Source organism: Haemorhous mexicanus, chromosome 21, assembly GCF_027477595.1.
Source record: "Haemorhous mexicanus isolate bHaeMex1 chromosome 21, bHaeMex1.pri, whole genome shotgun sequence".
Taxonomy (NCBI): Eukaryota; Metazoa; Chordata; class Aves; order Passeriformes; family Fringillidae; genus Haemorhous; species Haemorhous mexicanus.
The window spans coordinates 4,059,092-4,076,868 of NC_082361.1; the positions used below are offsets into that span (position 1 = coordinate 4,059,092).

The 17,777-nt window shown below is 45.6% G+C and overlaps 2 protein-coding genes across 3 annotated transcripts in view; one reads left to right on the top strand and one right to left on the bottom strand.

Annotated features, from left to right (window-relative positions):
• Positions 1 to 1,184: 1,184 nt before the first annotated feature.
• On the bottom strand, positions 1,185 to 9,704 carry GTF3C4 (general transcription factor IIIC subunit 4). Of its 2 annotated transcripts, XR_009489097.1 has the most exons (6): positions 9,378 to 9,704; positions 6,155 to 7,975; positions 4,959 to 5,089; positions 3,985 to 4,073; positions 2,902 to 3,326; positions 1,185 to 1,688 (listed from the first exon to the last, which is right to left on the bottom strand). XR_009489097.1 is itself a non-coding variant. In XM_059865537.1 (5 exons), exons 1-5 carry the CDS (start codon positions 9,702 to 9,704, stop codon positions 3,262 to 3,264), a joined length of 2,433 nt encoding a protein of 810 aa, XP_059721520.1. In that variant the 3' UTR covers positions 1,185 to 3,261. The 2 variants fall into 2 exon arrangements, 1 of the variants encoding a protein (XP_059721520.1); XM_059865537.1 differs by having other exon boundaries at positions 1,185 to 3,326.
• A 176-nt stretch (positions 9,705 to 9,880) lies between these two features.
• DDX31 (DEAD-box helicase 31) overlaps positions 9,881 to 17,777 on the top strand; it is a 40,494-nt gene continuing 32,597 nt past the window's right edge. Inside the window, exons 1-12 of the mRNA XM_059865538.1 lie at positions 9,881 to 10,024; positions 10,680 to 10,933; positions 11,106 to 11,181; positions 11,572 to 11,615; positions 11,980 to 12,050; positions 12,336 to 12,400; positions 13,162 to 13,206; positions 14,573 to 14,614; positions 15,362 to 15,426; positions 16,221 to 16,340; positions 16,604 to 16,710; positions 17,436 to 17,671. Coding sequence (XP_059721521.1) covers positions 9,989 to 10,024; positions 10,680 to 10,933; positions 11,106 to 11,181; positions 11,572 to 11,615; positions 11,980 to 12,050; positions 12,336 to 12,400; positions 13,162 to 13,206; positions 14,573 to 14,614; positions 15,362 to 15,426; positions 16,221 to 16,340; positions 16,604 to 16,710; positions 17,436 to 17,671 — 1,161 coding nt within the window. The 5' untranslated portion in view covers positions 9,881 to 9,988. The remainder of the gene's footprint in view (positions 10,025 to 10,679; positions 10,934 to 11,105; positions 11,182 to 11,571; positions 11,616 to 11,979; positions 12,051 to 12,335; positions 12,401 to 13,161; positions 13,207 to 14,572; positions 14,615 to 15,361; positions 15,427 to 16,220; positions 16,341 to 16,603; positions 16,711 to 17,435; positions 17,672 to 17,777) is intronic.

The window sequence follows — 17,777 nt, forward strand, 5'->3', positions numbered from 1 at the left end:
CCCTCTGGAGATGAGGCTCCTTGAACACCCAGAGTGTTCACCACCAAATGGTGAAGCAGTTGACATCTTCCAACTATTCACTTGTTTGAAGTATCCTGCAAAACTTGGGCAAAAACTTATGGAGATAAACTCCAATTCTGTGGGATTTGTTCTTTGAACAGTTCAGTTGATGTCTCAAAACAGACTGGGCCTTGGTAGGAAATGTGTTATTTTGAGGAGACAAATCTGATAATGGCAAAATAACACAAGGGTCTAGCAGCAGGCACTCATTCCTTGCTCCTCTTCCCCATGAGGTGACAGCAAGGTTTGATCAGGACAAGAGCAGGACCAACCCCTGTGTGCCCAGAACTGCCCCTCACAAATCTGAGGCATAAAAAAATTCCTGGAGCAGCCTCAGTGCTCACTGGGCAGCCAAACCCACTCAGGTCAGCACCAGGGGTTAAATGTTACTGAGTGAGGTGGGCTCTGCTATTCTGGCTAAAAATGCACTTAGGGACAAGTGCTGGCTTACACAAAAATGAAATCCCAATTTCCCTGTAGCTGTTGTGAACGGGTCAGGGTGAAGAGTGAAAGCTTTTTGCTAAAGGATCTCCGCTGGCAGGCAAAGACAACCGTGTTGGCTTTAAAATTCCATTTTCCCAGAAGTCTGAAACCAGGTTAAGTAAACTGGCAATGGCAGACTGAGTGCCTTGAAAGGCAGGGAAAATAAACATAAATGCTGCAATGTTAATGTGAGGTGTGCTAGAGCTTCTCCATGGCAAAGCATTAAAACAAGTCCAGGGAAATTCAAGAGAACTGCCAGAAATGATCAGCAAGAACCAATCTAATTTGTTATCATGTGAACCTTTGGGTCAGCCAGACAAACATTTCAGCAGCTCAGGATATTTTTATGGCCAAAGAAGTGTTCTTTGACTTTTTCTGAAAGCACTGGGACAGGGTTCTGCAGGGCTCCCTCCCCTTCTCCACAGGCAGGAGAATTTCTAAACTGGAACATTTACTGATGAGCTGTCACAGCTGCCAGGGCAAGGACTTGCAGCTTCCATTTAAAAAGCCTTCTCAACCACCACGAATAAACCCCTACTCAGCTCCTATGAAAATGGATGTTCTGTGCCCCCAGGCCCCACCAGCACTGGGAAGTTTTGTCCCAGGTACCAGAGCTGCCCCAAACTCACACACATTGGGTATCAAGGTTACTCCTTGTTTTACTGGATACCAACACGAGCTACATTTCCCTTCTCTGCAGGCACACTGAAGTAATTCCAATTTTCAATGCACAGCAATAAAAAACTAAATGTTTCTTTAATACAATTATGGTATCACTTCCAAGGATATTTACAAACAAGGCTAAATATTTTACAGATGAATGTGCTTCTGCTGTTTCTAGGCTACTACAGTAATATTCTTCTCAGTCAATGCATGATCATGCTTAATGCATGAGACACTGAGCAGAAGGACAGGTGACTTCTTTAACGTTTGCTGAAAAAAAAATTGCTCCTATTAAAGGTGAAGGAACATTAACAAAATATGCATAGTCATTGAATCGAGGAAACAAGCACCAATCACACATGCACTGGTGGGACACTGAGAGTGTCAGCACAATTCCATGATTTCTCAACAGCTGTAGAGCACTTCCCACACATGGAAGTGTCAGGAATCACAGACAGGGCGACACCTCTGCCATTGGTACTCTGCAGAACGGAAATACACAAACTCAGGATTATTTGACAGCATGGATTGAAGTTAACAAGACAAACTGTACCAAGTAACCACACACATTTTGGAGGTATTATGCCTCTAACACTGCATAGGAGGTTGAAAAGGATTCTGCTCTCTATAGGAACAGATGGAAAAAAAAAGATGTTTTTTCTGATAGGACAATTAGAAGGCAAAATAAATTTCTGCACTCAGCCACTTGAGATGGAGAGATTCTGCAAGAGCCTGGAATGACAGGGTAAGGGGGAATGGCTTCAGTAGGGTTAGATGGGATATGAGAAACAAATCCTTCCTTGTGAGGGTGGGCAGGCCCTGGCACAGGGTGCCCAGAGCAGCTGGGGCTGCCCCTGGATCCCTGGCAGTGTCCAAGGCCAGGCTGGAGGGGCTTGGAGCACCCTGGGACAGTGCGAGGTGTCCCTGCCATGGCAGGGGTGGAATGAGATGAGTTTTATGGTCCCATCCAACCAAAACCATTCTGGGATACACAAAGAGCTTGAGCAGCCTCCTTGGCCCTGCCCAGAGCATGTCAGCCATGGTAAGGTTGGGTTTGGGGTGCTCTGTTTGTTTGGGGTGTTTTAACTGAGCTATTAGGAAAAGAAAAACTGTCAGCTGTGAGTGATTATTTGTGTGTCAGATTTGTATAAAACTTAACTGCTGTATGAGGGAGACTCTCAATTTAATTGACAGTAGTGTTAATTGGTAATGCTTTTGGTAACTGAGTTTCTCTGGAAAAGAGGATTCCTCTTGGTAGAGGGTTAAGTGAAACCAAAGGCAAATACTTTGGCAAAAGCTGGGAAGGAGTTAGAACTTAGTTCAGAAAAAGAAAGTGAGGCAAGAGATTTAAGAACATTGGAAATGTTATATATATGTATATATATATTAGTGTTTAAGCTAATTGCTATTAGTTTAATAATTATTATTATACTTTAAAATTATCCTTACTGATCCCAGGCAGCCAATATCACCCTTGTGACTGAAACACTGTCACATTTCTGAGGCAGTTACTCTTCTAGACTTTCAGTAATTCAGTAAGGGCCAAATTCTCTCATATGGCTGTAACTGGCATCTGCTCCTCTGGCCAAGACACTGGAACCATGGATTATCTGGAGAGCTCCATGTTCTACAGCAAATGCCAGGGTGGTTCAAAAGCAAAGGAGAGCACTGCAAGCTGGAGCCTTCTCTACCCACCAAGACCATTCAAGAGGCAGCTCTGCTGTTCCCATCCCAGCTTTAGGACTTGACAGGCAGAAAGGACAATTCCCACTCTCCTCAACCCTCCAGTTCCTTGTCAGCGTCCAGCTGCTGAGGCTTCCTTGGGTGCATTTCCAAACAGCTTTAAAATGGCTCTTCCAGGTGCATTCCTGTTTCTGGAGCATGGAATGGGCTCTGGATTTCAAGAGTTTGTAGAACCTGTGATGTTCTATGTACAGGGCTGTGAACAAGGTGTTCTCCCTCCAGCAGAGTCTGTGTTCCTGTCTCTGTATCCTCCCAGGCTAAAGGGAGCTTATGCAGTAGAGAAAATACTTTCAGTCTTGAAACAGCTTTTCTCTAGAACACAGGAGAATCACAGAAGGTGCAAGGTCCCTGCAATAACCTCTTGATCCATTCAGGATCTGCAAATAAGAAAACAAGTTGTTTAAAGCTGGAGGTAGAGATGAACAGAGGAATGACACCTGAGATGCACAAATTCAGCAGGAATCCTGGACAGTTTGTATATATTCATGTGCAGGAGTGACTGAGAATTCAGTGAAATCCAACTCTGTTTCTGCCCTGAAATTTCAAGTAATGCCAGTTTAAATTCCACCTCAGCAGGGGACAAAATTAAGGTGAAACACTCCATGCTTTATCCTTACATGCTCATAGCTATATAGGAAAAAAATTTAAAGGATCATCATGGCCCAACTGCAGTGTTCTCATTTTCTAAACTGAAATTAGATCCCTCTCATAACACAGTCCTTGGTTCCTGTTTCTTTATCCCTCTTGCAGAACTGGATGCTGATATATTCAACTTGAGTATCAAACTAACTGCTGGAGCATTCCAGCACAGATTATATGTTTACCCAGATTTCATTAAAATGTGGGATTTATACCTCAATTTCTGCAGTTATTAATTTGCAATTAACACCTCACTAATTCCAGGACACTGTGAAATGCAGAGTTTCACATGGAACTGCCTCAAAGAGTAAACTCAGTGAAACTAATTCAAGCCATTTTGTAGATAAAAGTTCAAAAGCCCCAATCCTGCCTCTTTTGGCCCCAGGAACATTTTACCTTCTGGGGTTGGGTGCCGTGCAATGCTGTCATGAAGCAAACACCTCCTGTACACCAAACTCTGGCAGGACTGGTAGGTTAGAAAGCACCTGTGAAAGGACAAGCAGTTTTATCAAGAGGTTTGGGGTTTATTGTTTTATCACCTCTTCCTGTGCCCTGACTGGAGGCTGGGTTCTCTTCACAATTTGCTTTATGAGAGTAAAGGCAGTAATGAACCACATTAAATATGAAAATTAATAATTTATTAATTCAGGTAAACTTCCCAAGTGTACCAAATTCCATAGGGACACAAAAATGAAAGGTCAAAGCCCAATATATCATTGACAAAAAAATTCTAGCATACAGTAGAGGAGTTGAAAAGCTTGAGGCCCTACTGCCCAGGGAAGAACCAGGGTGTCCTTAAGGCCATGACAATTTACCCAAACTAGCACACAAAACCTGTTAGGCACAGCTTTTCTCTGTGACAAACGAGTGACTTGCCACAGCTCCAGGGACAATCTCCATGTACCTCCCACACTGGTACAGGAAGATTTCATTTTGTAAAATTTCAAATTCTAATTTTTCATTTTCTAAAATTTCACTTCATTTGTCTGACTTCTCAATGTGCCTGTTCTCAATCATTTCTTGTTAAACTGCTTTTGTTTTCAAACGCTGAAGGAGCTTGAACAAACCCTCCTTCAAGTGATGTTCCAAAGGATGACTTGTCCTCAATTTTCCCTTGCCTGCTTTCTCCCACACTTCCCAAAAAAAAGATGCTCAAAAGCATTTTATTATAAAAACACTGTCCTGCTAAGAGAACCAAATCCAACCTCCAGTGCCCTGGCTCTTATGGAAGAGGACAGAAAAAACCTGCAGCATGGCTAAGATGCTTCATGCCTCTTCACTCCAATGCTAACAAGTGGTTCAGTGAGCTCCTGAAGGATGTTTGGATTATCCAGAGGGGACAAGCTCTGGAAGCTCAGCCCATTCATTACCTGAGCCAAATGTGGCCGTTGGAGCACACGGCCTGCTTGCGGTCGGTGAAGGGCAGGATCTCCTTGCACAAACTGCAGTGCTCAGGGAAGGTCTGCTTGTTCATCTTCTTCAGGATGTGCCCAATCAGCACCTGCAACACACAGGAGGCACTCGGTGACACAGCCAGGGTGGGAACACCTCAGTGTCATTTCAGAGTGACACACAATGAGCTGAATCCCAAAAAATCAAAGTGTAAGAAATTCAATGTATCAGTAAGTATTCATTTATTCTCCTTTTGTTCTCCTAAAGATTTCTGTCTCACACTAAAGGGAAACAGACCTTAAAAACAGTAATTCCTTGCAAATTTTAAAAGTACTGAAAGAACTAATACCACACCACTGACCATAACAGCAATGCTTTCCTTCATGCCTATCACAGCGGATGTGCTAAAAAAAATTCCTGTTCAGAAATCACCTGGATGTCTTCAGCAGTCATCTGGGAGTACAACGTTTATAGCAGAACATTTATGTGATCAAATTTGTCTGTGACATTTCAATAGATATAAACCACATCCCAGGGACCTTTAAAGTGTGACAGCAAACTGAATAGATAAAATACAATTTAGAAGGCACTTTTCATCACTGTAAAAAAGAAACAAGATTCTTCTAAGATACCTCTCAAACTTTCAATTCATAGTAATTGGATGCCAGAACAACCCAGCAGTTGTGCCAGAGCACTTTCCTAGTGAGTTGCTGATGGCCACACTTGGCAGTGATGCCAGCAGGGAGAACACCACACTACACCAGCTCTTAACGTTAGAATCACAGTGTGATTGACTAGAGGAAATACACCTGAAGTTCACTTGTGTAAAGATGATGGATAAAACAAACTTAGTATTGAAAACAAACATTCCTCAATCAGTTCATGTTCTAAACCCACTGACAGCAGCACAATAATCCCAGTCCTCTCCCCTGTTCTCCAAAAACTCAGGCACCTTTATTCTTTATTGTGCCTGATCCAAACTTCAACACCTGTATTTACATTCCCTCCTACTTCACAATATCAAGGAAGAAGAATTTAAGATGAATGCTCTACAGAATCTGACTGGCAAGGATGACATGACCACAGCTCTCTTTCCCAGCCCAGCTGTATCTTCAGGAGTGGGGAGAAGGAAGTGACAATGACACAGAATCCCCCGAGCAGAGGAGCCACTTACTCGTGCTGTTCTGTCATCATAGCCATCATCAGACATTAGGAAGTCACAGACTCCTCTGGTGGGAATGCTGGTGTTCTCTGTAATCCACGTGTGCAGGTAAACTTCTCCCAACACCCGTTTCATGTGTTCTCGTGTCAAGTGCATTTCTACGGCCTCAATCTGTGCCTGTATTTCAAGAAGCTTTTCTACCATTGGCTCACGGCCTCCAGAGTCACTCGACTGATGGAGAGAATCCTCTGCAGTGTCATCAATGTCCACACCTTTGCCCGTGTCCCCCAGGCTCTGCTTGCTGGCTTGTTTCGAAGTTCCTTCCTCTTGATCATCTTCAGTGCTGCCCATCCCAGGGGAATCCGATATCAAGATTTTGGCATCCTCATGTGAAGGTTTCCACGTGACCTCTGAAGGGGCTTTCTGCATCGACTGGTACAAAATCCTCAACAGAAACAACTTAAACCTCCAGAAGTAAGTGGAACCACAGCTCTCTATCTTTTTATCCAGTGCCTCCTGTAAGAACTGAGGAATGTGCTTATCCTTCAAGATTTTCCAGCGTACAAGATCCGTCAAGTCCACTTGCCTGAAAAGATTCTGAACAGAAGATTCCAAGAGCTGTGCAGCTGCCTCCTCAAAAGTCTTGAGGGTGACAAACTGAACCTGGTAGTTTTTGTTGACGGGGTGCAGCCCGTTGGCCATGCCCTCGGTGGTGATGACCGCCAGGTACGCCCCGCAGGGGCTGACGGCGATCCCGTGAGTCCTGACACAGCCAAACACCTCCGAGAGCTTTATCAGCTGGTGCTCAAACTTTAAAGCAACGTCTGTGAATATGGGGATGAGCTGCCTGACCTTGCCATCGCTGGAGCAGGTGTACACCGTGCCGTTCTGCTTGTCCGCAGTCATGGAGACAATGGGCAAGGAGTGGAGCCCCGTCACGTGGGAATTGTGCACGTTCAGCCCCGCTTTGGATATCAGCAGGAGGCACCAGAACACGTAAGGGCCTCTCGCAGCCACCACCAGGCTGCAGCTGCATTTCTGGTAGGGGTGGTAGAGAGGGATGCATTTGATGCTGTGCACGGGCAGCTGGTCCATCTCCTGCCACAAGACCACGGGCTGTCTCAGCGTGAAGTAGCCTTTGACCGCCTTGAGGTTGACAGGGATGATCTTCACCGGGCCGTAGGCGCTGCCCACGATCAGCCCGCTCATCTTGCGGTTGTTGTGCTCGTACTCCCACCAGGACAACACGCTGGGGGAGCTTATTCCCGACTCTATGGTGTTGCAGGAAGTGATGGATTCCTTGCCCAGGAAGGGCAGCTGGAACTGCCACACGGCGATGTTCCCATTCTCAAACAGCACGGCCAGCAGCACGCTGCCCACGTCCCGGCACTCGTTGTTGTGCTTCACCTGCTGGGTGGTGCAGATGCCCGACCACTCCATGCGCACCGGGGCCTGCATGCTGTGCCGCCGCTGGAACTCGGGGAAGTCTCCCAGCTCCCCGCAGGGAGTGTCAGCCTTGCACAGTCTGTAACCGGCCTCCAACAGGCGCTCGCCGTAGAGCTCGGTCAGGTCCACCAGCTGCACCCACTGCAGCCGGTTGAGGTTGGCGTGGATGGTCAGGCGGTTGTCCATGGTCAGGGCTGCCAGCAGGCACCTCCCGTTGGCGTCACAGCCCAGAGGGGACCAGCTGGAATATTTGAAACCCCGCATGGGTGTCAGGGACTTCCCCTCGGGGTTGAACACTCGGTCCAGCATAAACGTCTGGCTGACGGTGGGATCCACTGAGCTGGCGAACTTCTCCTTACACTCAGCCACCTCCTTCTTTGGGCCAACCTAAAAGAGAACAAAAAGAGCCCCTAAAACTTGTACCTTTAAATTGTACAACTGGTTTTTCCAGGAAGACTTTCCTGGAATGAATTTGTATCTTCAAACAGAGCATCCCCCATCATGACCAATGCTACACTGGTGTTGCTTTGATTTTTTTAAGATTTTAAAAGTTTTTAATGTTTATATTTTTGTAATGATTTTTTAATATATTTTATGTAAATAATTTATTGTTTTGCATTCTTTTATAAAAGAAAAGAAATTTGATAAACTATTAGTATGTTTAGTGTCATTAGAGAGGTGGTACTTTCACCCTACAATCCACTGTCACTTTTAAAAATCTATAAATGTTGAAGTTAAAAAAATAAAAGTCCCTTTTTTACCTTAAAAAAAGCAGCAAATCTGTGTTGTGTTGTTTCGTATATAGTACACACTCGTCAACTGATGTCACTCCTAAAGACTTCAGCTTCATTAATGCCCTGAATTTGCATAGTTTTGACTCTCAGATACTGAATTTTTGTCTGCTAAATCAAAGAGCCTGTTTTCATACTTTTGTTCTTTTAAAGATATCTGGTATCATATGTAATTACTCAGTATTTCAACTCCATTCCATATTCTCAGCATTGTTTTGGAAAATAAAATCAGATTCACAACAACAAAAGTATTATTTAGTAAGATATTCACCCACATCTGCCATCTTCATAGAAAGTCAGATGTTCCCCCGAAGGCCAGAGAAATCCCTGCTGCAAAAATCCTTCAGCTTAGGTAGCAAAACAAAGGAAGATTCCTACTTAAAATTCTATTGAAATAACTGTACTGGAGCTCAAGTGATTCTCAGGAAAACTGCAGAACTTCAGAATCCCTGGACATCACTGGGATGCAGTTATCTCTCTCCTGTGCTTTTAAAATGAGAGCTCTGGGCAGGGCAGGGGCAGCTCTCCAGGAGGAAGATCAGAATCCCAGGATGGGTCAGGCTGGAAGGGACCACACTGGGGAAGACTCCAGACTCTCTCTGGATTCTGCACAGGAAAAAAGTTCTTCTCGTGTTCAGGTGCAGCTCTGTGTCTATCAGTTTATGCTTGTTTCTCTTGACTTTTTGCTTGGCACCATCATGAAAAACCACAGAATCATTAAAGCTGGAAAAGCCTCTGAGATCATCGAGTCCAGCCTGGACCCGATCCCCACCTTGTCACCCAGCCCAGGCCCTGAGCGCCACGTCCAGGGGTTCCCTGAACACCTCCACGGCCGGTGGCTCCACCAGCTCCCTGGGCAGCCCATCCCGCAGTCCGATCACCCTTCCTGGGAGGAAACTCCTCCTGATGTCCAACCTGAACCACCCCTGGCTCCTTTTTCTCGCCACCTCCCCCTTTAGACATTCACACACATTGACGAGGTCGTGCCAGGCGCTCACCTTGAGCATGCAGGCGGCGCCGGGCGCGGGCACGGCGGTGCGGTGGATGACCATGTCCTGCCCGCCGCTGTGCACGTCGCTGAGCTGCTCCAGCACGGCGATGCTGCGGGCCGTGCTCACCGACACCCGGTGGTCCTCGGACCAGGCCAGCGGCTCCAGCCCGCTGGCGCCGTGCTGCAGCCGCACCGCCGGTTCTCGCCTCACCGCCGTGAGCCGGAACCCGGCGCTCGCTGCCGCCGCTGCCGCCGCGTCCTCCACGACAGCCTCGAGCCCCAGCGGCGGCTCCTCCCGCCCCGACGCCGCCGCCGCCGCCGCCGCCGCCGCCATGTTGCCGCCGCCTCACGGGCCGCGCGCACGCGCCGCCGCCGAAGCCCCCGGCGGGCCCGGCCGGGGCTGCCCCGCCGCCGCCTGCGCGCCCCGCGGGCCCGGGAGCGCGGGTTGCGGGGTACGGAGAGCCCTCACGGAGCCCCCGCAGCGCCGCGGGGTGCGCGAGAAGCCGGGAGTGCTCCGGTCTCGGGGGGAGCCTCCGCACCCGCCGCCGCGCCGCCTCCACGGGCCGGGCCGGGCGGGCGGGAGGCGGCCCCAGGGCCTTGCGGAGGAGCGGGCGGGACATGGCGGCGGGCGTGGGGATGCGCGGCCTCGGCAGGGTAAGAGCGGAGGGGAAGGGAGGGGAGGAGTGTGGGGTCTGCGGGACACGGGACCCTGCGGTACAAGGGACACGGAATACGAGATACAGGACCCTGCGGGAAAGGGGACATGGGATACGGCACACGGGACCCTGCGGGACCGTGACCGGACGGGGAGGCAGCGTCCGCCAAGTTGTTAAATGGAGCTTTTGGCTTCTCCCCCGCCCGAGCCGGGGCTGATCCGGCACCGGGGCTCCCCGGGCAGGGGTCGGGCAGATCCGGCTCTTCCGAGCCCCCGGAGCTGCGGGCAGACGGCGCTGCCCCGGCTCACCGCGTTCCCTTTGACGGGCTGGGGACGATGCTCTCCCAGCTCTCTGCTCCGTCTGCAGAGGCTTTAAAATGATTTTGAGAGAGATTTTTAAAGCCCGTTCTGCCCAGTCACTGGAGAAGTTAGGTGGAATCCTTTAGGGCTGAGCTCTAGATGTGGCTTCAGGTTGCTCATGGCATTTCAAAAGCGTCTGAAGTCTCAGGCGCGGTGGTGGATCTGTTGGAGTAGGAGTTGTGTAGCTGCAGAAAACAGCTTTGATTTCTTTAGTCATGGAGTGGGGGATTCCAAAAATAAGGTTCTTGTGTGTTAACTCCCAGTCACTGCTGACCGGTTTGTTTCACTTTAAAGCAATCTGGTGCTCTGAAGAGGAAGCTCCAGTCGCCACATGGAACTCCACCCGTGAAACGCAAACGTAAATTATCCATAAACCCCTTCAGGAAGGGTGCCACGGAAGCTGACAGGAGGGAGGAGGGAAGCTCATCACGAAAAACTGTTCCTAAGAAGCAGCTGATTGACAAACAGAATGAAAGCCAGAAGAGCAAATCTTTCATCAAGACATCCAGCCTGTTTAAAAACAACCCAGACATCCCAGAAATTCACAGGTATTTTAGATAAATGGGAGGGGGGAAAAAACCCCTTTGCAATGCCTTGAAATTCAGTGTCTTGAATTCTTGCCCTTGCTTGGTAGATGAAGTTTCATTGCTGATTATGTAAAATGCTGTTGTATTATTTCTAACTCTACTGTTTGTTTTGTTTTTCTTTCCCCTAATTCAGAAAAGAAGTGCAGCAGGTGCAAGAAAATGTTTTCACTACAGATTCCTTCAGCCAGCTGGACCTCCACCCACATCTGGTGAGTGGCAGGAGGGCTACCATGCCTCAGAACCAGGGGGTTTGAGCGGGGGGCAGCTCAGAGAGCTTTTATTGATGGTGACCTGGATACTTCACCTGATTTTATCACTCAGGGTGCTGGTCCATGTCCTGACCTGTCCCCAGACACAGTCCCAGCCCTCTTCACTGTTTGCTGCTGTAGTACCAAAAAAACCACAGAAAGCCAGCAATGGTGTAATTCTGATTAACTAAGAAGTATTCTGAGGAGATGGGAACTTTATGGACCTATCTCCTCAGTTATGCACGGAATAAATGTCAGTCTTCTGGGTTTTGTCCTGTCTTGGCAGTACAAGAAGTAACAAAAGGAACAGTTTGACAACAAAACCTTTATTTCTCTTTATTATCTTTCTAGATCTCCACAATAAACACTGTCCTAAACATTTGCAGCATGACTAGGTAAGCAAATCAATATCAAAACTTTGCAGTTTACCCCTAAAAGCCAATCACCTGTGATTATTTCATTATATTTAATGGGTTTGTGAAGACCATAGTACCACTGTCTTATTTGCTATTGGGTTTGTAGGGACTCCTGCCTTCTAGTTTGGTACTTGAATCATAAACCCATCTGGTTTGAATTTATCACATCTGATGCCAGTGGCTTTGCTTAGAAACCACCTCAGCTGATGTAGCTGCACAGCAGAGGAGATGAGTGCGGGAAATTTGGGGTAAAGAGTTTTAAGACGGTCACTGTGTGTTAAAATCTTGGAATTCCATCCTGTGTTTAATTAGCATTTCCTGCCCTGCTTTGTTTGTCACCCAGTGTTCAGAAGCAAACGATTCCTGTGCTCCTGCAAGGCAGAGATGCCCTGGTGAGATCTCAGACTGGTTCAGGTCAGTGTTGAACTGCCACTGTCCTTCCTTAGGGTGTGTTAACTGCATTTATTTAGGTAGATCTTAGTGGGATAGCACCACCTCTCTTTTCTAATTGACCCTTTATTGAATTGCCTGTTAATCTTCCATTCTGAAAACTTCCTATGTAATAGAAACTTTTCCAGACTCTGGCTGCAGTTTAAGAATGGTGGGACAAATGGTACTTTGGTTTTCTGGAGTGTTGTAATTGCCACATATAATTTTTTTTTTAATGGAAAATTTTCTTATTTTCTCCCTTTCAAAAAGGTAAAACTCTTGCCTATGGGATTCCACTTGTGCAGTCTTTGCAAGGAATGGAATGCAAAATACAGGTAGGTCCAACAGCAGTAAATAAATTTGCTTCTGATACTAAGATTAATAAAAATAAAATCCAGCTCCTGTAGTCATTGCTGTCTCTTTTTCATACAAGCAATCCACATTCCCCTTTATTTGTACATGTGACAGATGGGATTTTTCAGCTCTCTTGAGGTGTGGATGGTACAAGATCAATGTTAGCCATTCCCCATTGCTCCATGCTGCAGGATAAATTGGAAATGGGCTAAATTAAATTATCAGGTGTGGAGAAGGTAGAGAACAGAAGAAATGGTCTGGAAGAGCTGAAAACAAAGGTTACTGTTAAGTAATCTTGGCATGGGGTGGGATTGGCTGATTGCTCCCAGTTTGGATCATACACCAGAAAATGCTGCTGCAGATCTTGTGCATTTTATGGAAAGAGATCATCCTGACTGAAGGGGTGAAGCTTTTCCAGCCCATCCTGGATTGTCACTCCTACCTGCAGATTGTTGCTGTGCATCAAGCAGGAGAGCATCCCTGCAGCTCAGGAGCACAGGAGTGAAACAACGTGTGTGTGCAAGAAAATGTTGGCTTTGACTGAGCAAGCAGGGACAAGAAGCCAGTGTAGGACTGACACGTGAAAAACTTGATTTTATAAAAGCTGTGGGGCAGAAATAGCCTAAAATGTCATGTACAGACTTAGACTGAAGGTCTTCAGTGCTGGCTGAGAGCAGGGAGGTGTGGAAGGGCTGTGCTCAGTGCTGCCTTCTCTCAGAGCCCTGCTCTTGTGTGTTTGCAGCGCAGCGATGGCCCCTACGCACTTGTGCTCGTCCCAACCAGGGAGGTAGGTGGCTTTTCCTTCCTCAGTCTGTCTGAACACTGATTTTTTGGGGGAGGTAGGTGGCTTTTCCTTCCTCAGTCTGTCTGAACACTGATTTTGGGGGAGGTAGGTGGCTTTTCCTTCCTCAATCTATCTGAACACTGATTTTTGGGGAGGTTCGTGGCTTTTCCTTCCTCAGTCTATCTGAACACTGATTTTTGGGATGTGGGTGTGAGTCCACCAGAGTTCCCCACATCAGAAAACACTCTCAGATCACTCTCCTTTTGCTCAGATCTTGCCCTCACAGAAAGTGTTGTCATTTTTGTTCAGTGCCAGCCAGAGTAAGAAAGGAGTTTCTCAGTTCTCCTGCAGTTAGAAATCTTTGTGGAGGCTGCAGAAACTCTGGCTCCGTGTAGGGGGAATGAGTAAAACCAGTGAATTCAGCTTAAATGTGTAGCTTTATACAAGTATTTCATTTTCAAAGCTGTTTATTCAAATCCATAAGTGAATGCTGAAGCTGAGGCCTCCAAGAGTTGGTTTCTCCACTGAACTCTTCAATTTAATTTATATTATTTGCAATTACAAAGGCAATGTCAGAAAAGGTTATCAACCTATTTTATTTTTGTTTTGTTTGTCAAATGATAATAGCTTCCATATGGAGAATTGATTGCAGGTATCTCATTTGGGATCCAATATTTTATCCTGCCTGCAGTACAATATCTGTGCTCTGTTACCTGAAAGGAGAAGGCTCTGAAGCTATTTAAATTTTTACATCAACAACTTGCTGCCTCTTAGGATGCCATGTGAATACTAAGCATGGAGGAAACTGTGTGTAAACTCATTTAAGGGCTGCCATTGAGAGTACTTAGGAAGATAATTTGTGATTACAATTGGTATTACTTTGTAATGGAAGAAAAGAAATGCAGAGATAGAAAGAACCAGTGGCACAATCACTCCATGGATCAGTGAGGAACAGTGAGGGCTGCCAGAAGATAATTGACCTATGTGTTTCCTTTTCATGGTGGTTTTTTCTCAGCATTTCTCTAATTTTCCCTTTTATTTTTCCTCTGGAGCAAACTCTTCTGTGCCTGTAGCTTGTTTTCTTCCCCAGGGCATCCACAGAAGCCAGCAGTAGTCTCTCTTGTCCTGAGAGCTGGCTCATGAAGCTGAGCCAGTAGAGGTTTTTGAGCAGGTCAAAATACAATAAAAGGGAGATTGTTCAAGAGAAAAAAATTAATAAGCAGCTTCTAAAAGAAAAACTAAGGATGCATTTAGAATTCTGATATACATAACTAGATTAATTTACAGATTTTTGTGCCATGGGGATTTGTAATCCAGCTTTTTAGTCCAGAGAGATTTAGAGCTCATTTTCTTTTGTTGATTTCCATAGCTTGCACTCCAAAGTTTTGATACAATCCAGAAACTACTTAAGGTAAGAATTCAGTGCTCTGTGTTCTTCTTATGCCTGTGAGGAGCTAAACAACTTCACTTCCTGTGAATTCAGCTGGAGGTTTAAGGAAATCCAGCACCTGGCAAGATGTATGGTCCTTAAAGATAAATGTGTTTAAGTGTGTGATTTCCCTATGGCATGTTTTAAATTATTACATGAGCAATTAAGTGATTAATTATGGCACCCTAGTTGCACATGTGCTGATAAACAAGCACAGTTGATTTCCACAGCCATTTGTTTGTAGAAATACCTTTCATTGTCTCAGGCTGAGTTATGAATGGAAACTCTCGTGGTGACAAGGACCGTTTTACTGAAACTAATACTGGCCAGATGGGTTTCAGATGGGGAGCAGGACTTGGGGAACTGCTTTGCCAGCTGAATGACTGGAGAAATGAGAAGGCTTTTAAAATCATTAAATGATAGTGCTTTCCTTGTAATTGAGGCAGAGTATCTTACCATTGGGCTAGAAGGTGTTTAAATCATTTATTTATCTGATCCATATTTCCACCCCCTCTTCATTTTTCTTTGGAATAATAGGGTACTTCCTCATTATTTATAAGTCTTATAAATTTATAAATCTTAAAAAGAGACTTAAAAGTCTTTTTTTAGTGCTGGAGCTGTGATCACATCACATGCACACTGCTGTCAGCTCCATCCTCTCTCTTTTTGATTAGGCTTTGTCTTGTTATTAAGAAGAATCATTGCTGGTCTTTGTTTTCTTTTCTGTAGCCATTTACCTGGATTGTGCCTGGAGTGCTAATGGGGGGAGAAAAGAGAAAATCAGAAAAAGCCAGGTAGGAAACCAGCTTCTTAAATTGTATTTTGGGTCCTTCTGTTCTACAGACTCTTTATCTGCTACTCTTCATCAGAGTGTTTTTCTTACTGGGAGGGAGGATGGTGAGCCTGGATCAAGCTTTGATCCCCTGGATCTTACACAGGCACTGTGGCTGGGTCAGCAGGAAACATTCACTTCCCCCAGTTGAATCTATTTCTAAAGTGTTGATGAGCCTTCTGAGAAGATGAGCTCTTGTGTCAGTATTTTTTTTTCCCTCTTCTGACAAACACCTGTATTTGCTTACCACCAACTGTATTTGTTATGGGGGAAATTGCTTTCTGGAGAAGAGATTTCCTGGTGTTAAAAATTCCTTTCTTTCCCCTTTTCAAGAATTGAATTGTAAGCTGGTAATCCAAAATGGAATTTTCATTTCTTTCTATGTAATCATACACAAAAAGAAGTTTACTCTTGACAGTAAAACAAGTACTCAATTAGAAAAGAAAACCTAGCTGGGGTGTGTTAGGGATTTTTTTTTTTAATATTATTAATATTTCTTTCCACTCTGTCCTTAGCACTGAGTGTGCCTCTGACTATCAGTGTCAGTGATGATCAAGGATAAATTTTAGCTGGACAAAACAAATCAGTTTTTATCAGTGAGAAGGTGCTGTCCCTGATTTTACTGTGACACTTTTTCCCTCTGTAGATTCCGGTTCCTCACCCTGGGTCCTATTCCATGTTAACCTGCATGGGGTTGTTTTTCTTTCTTCTCTTTCTCTTACCTGGGTTTTATTTTTTGTTTTTGAACCTGCACAGGTTAAGGAAAGGGATAAATATCCTCATCTCCACCCCGGGCCGCCTGGTTGATCACATCAGGTCCACGCAGTGTATTCATTTCCGTCACACTCAGTGGCTGATTATTGATGAAGCAGACAGGTAAATTCCAAGTGTTCAGATATGGAGAATTATTACAATACCCTCTGCATCATAATTCACTAAATATTGTTTTAAATTATGAGATGGTGTGATTTTAATCCATTCATGCTCAGTGGTCTCAGCCAAGCACCAGATGTCTGGGATTAGAACGAAATACCCATTTTGGACAGATTGTTGGACAATTGTTCATTGCAAAGATGTCATGCAGTATTAAGACTTTCTCCTTCTTACAGCACCCTTAACCATGTCTGCTGTATCTGTAGGATCCTGGACCTGGGCTTTGAGAAGGATGTGGCTGTGATACTCAATGCTTTAAATGCTGAGAGAGAGACACGTCAGAATGTGCTGCTCTCAGCCACCCTCACCGAAGGTGGGTTATGGACAGATGGGGGCTCTTGTAGCTGTATAATGCACAGGCAGAACACTTGGTTGAGTCTGCCTCTGTTACAGCCCAGTCTGAAGTCCTTTGCAGGAGTGGAATTAATTTCCTGTTAATTTCTGTTAAATTCTTTGGCTTACGGCACTTCCTTTATTACTGGAATTTCTGTCAGTGTATGTACTTCCATGGTCTCCATGTATGTCTCCCAAATTCCATAGCAAAGTCACTATGAACCTAAAAGTTCATTTGTTTGCTTTACAAATGCAGAATTAAGGCAAAAAGCTAATTGCAAGGGAGCTGTTGTATGCTTTGCTCTGCACCACACAAGCAGTCATCTGCTGTGGCAGGAACTGAGCCAGGTCTCCTGACTCCTGCACTCTTGACAGAGTGAAGATCTGCTGGGATTTTCCCACACTCATTTAAAAGTAGGCCTGCCAAATGCTGTCTGTCCATAAAGACATTCATAAAATGTGTAAAATAGCACAGTCAGCTGGAGTAGTGTCTTGTCAAAGTTCTGGTGGAGTCCATAGCAGCTAAGCCTGGTAAGCCTTAAAAAGGCTGAGGTTTGTGAGGGGGTGCTGTCAGTGTCTGAGGGTGGCTCACTGGGTTCTTACCCTCCACTCCTTTTCACTGGAATTGTGTTAGTTGGTTTTTTCTGTCAGTGCATCATCCCAGGCCAGACTGGGCCTCACGTGTCTCTCATTTCTGTGGTTTAGGAGTGACACGCCTGGCTGATATCAGCTTGAATGACCCTGTCAGCATTTCCATAGCAGATGAAATCCAGAAGGTGCCTGAACCAGCATCACAAACAGACAGGGAAGCCAGCAGGTCATTGAACTGCATGGAGCAGGAAAACTTTGCTGTTCCAGAGACACTCCAGCAGTATGTCATGATGGTCCCCAGCAAACTGAGGCTTGTCACGTTAGCAGCTTTTATCCTGCAGAAATGCAAGGTGAGACTCTGTTTGCATTTATATTACTAAGTAGCCCTTTGCCCTTTCCAACTCCTTTATCTGTTCCTCTGTTGAGGATAGCATGGATTAGATCCAGGGCTTTGAA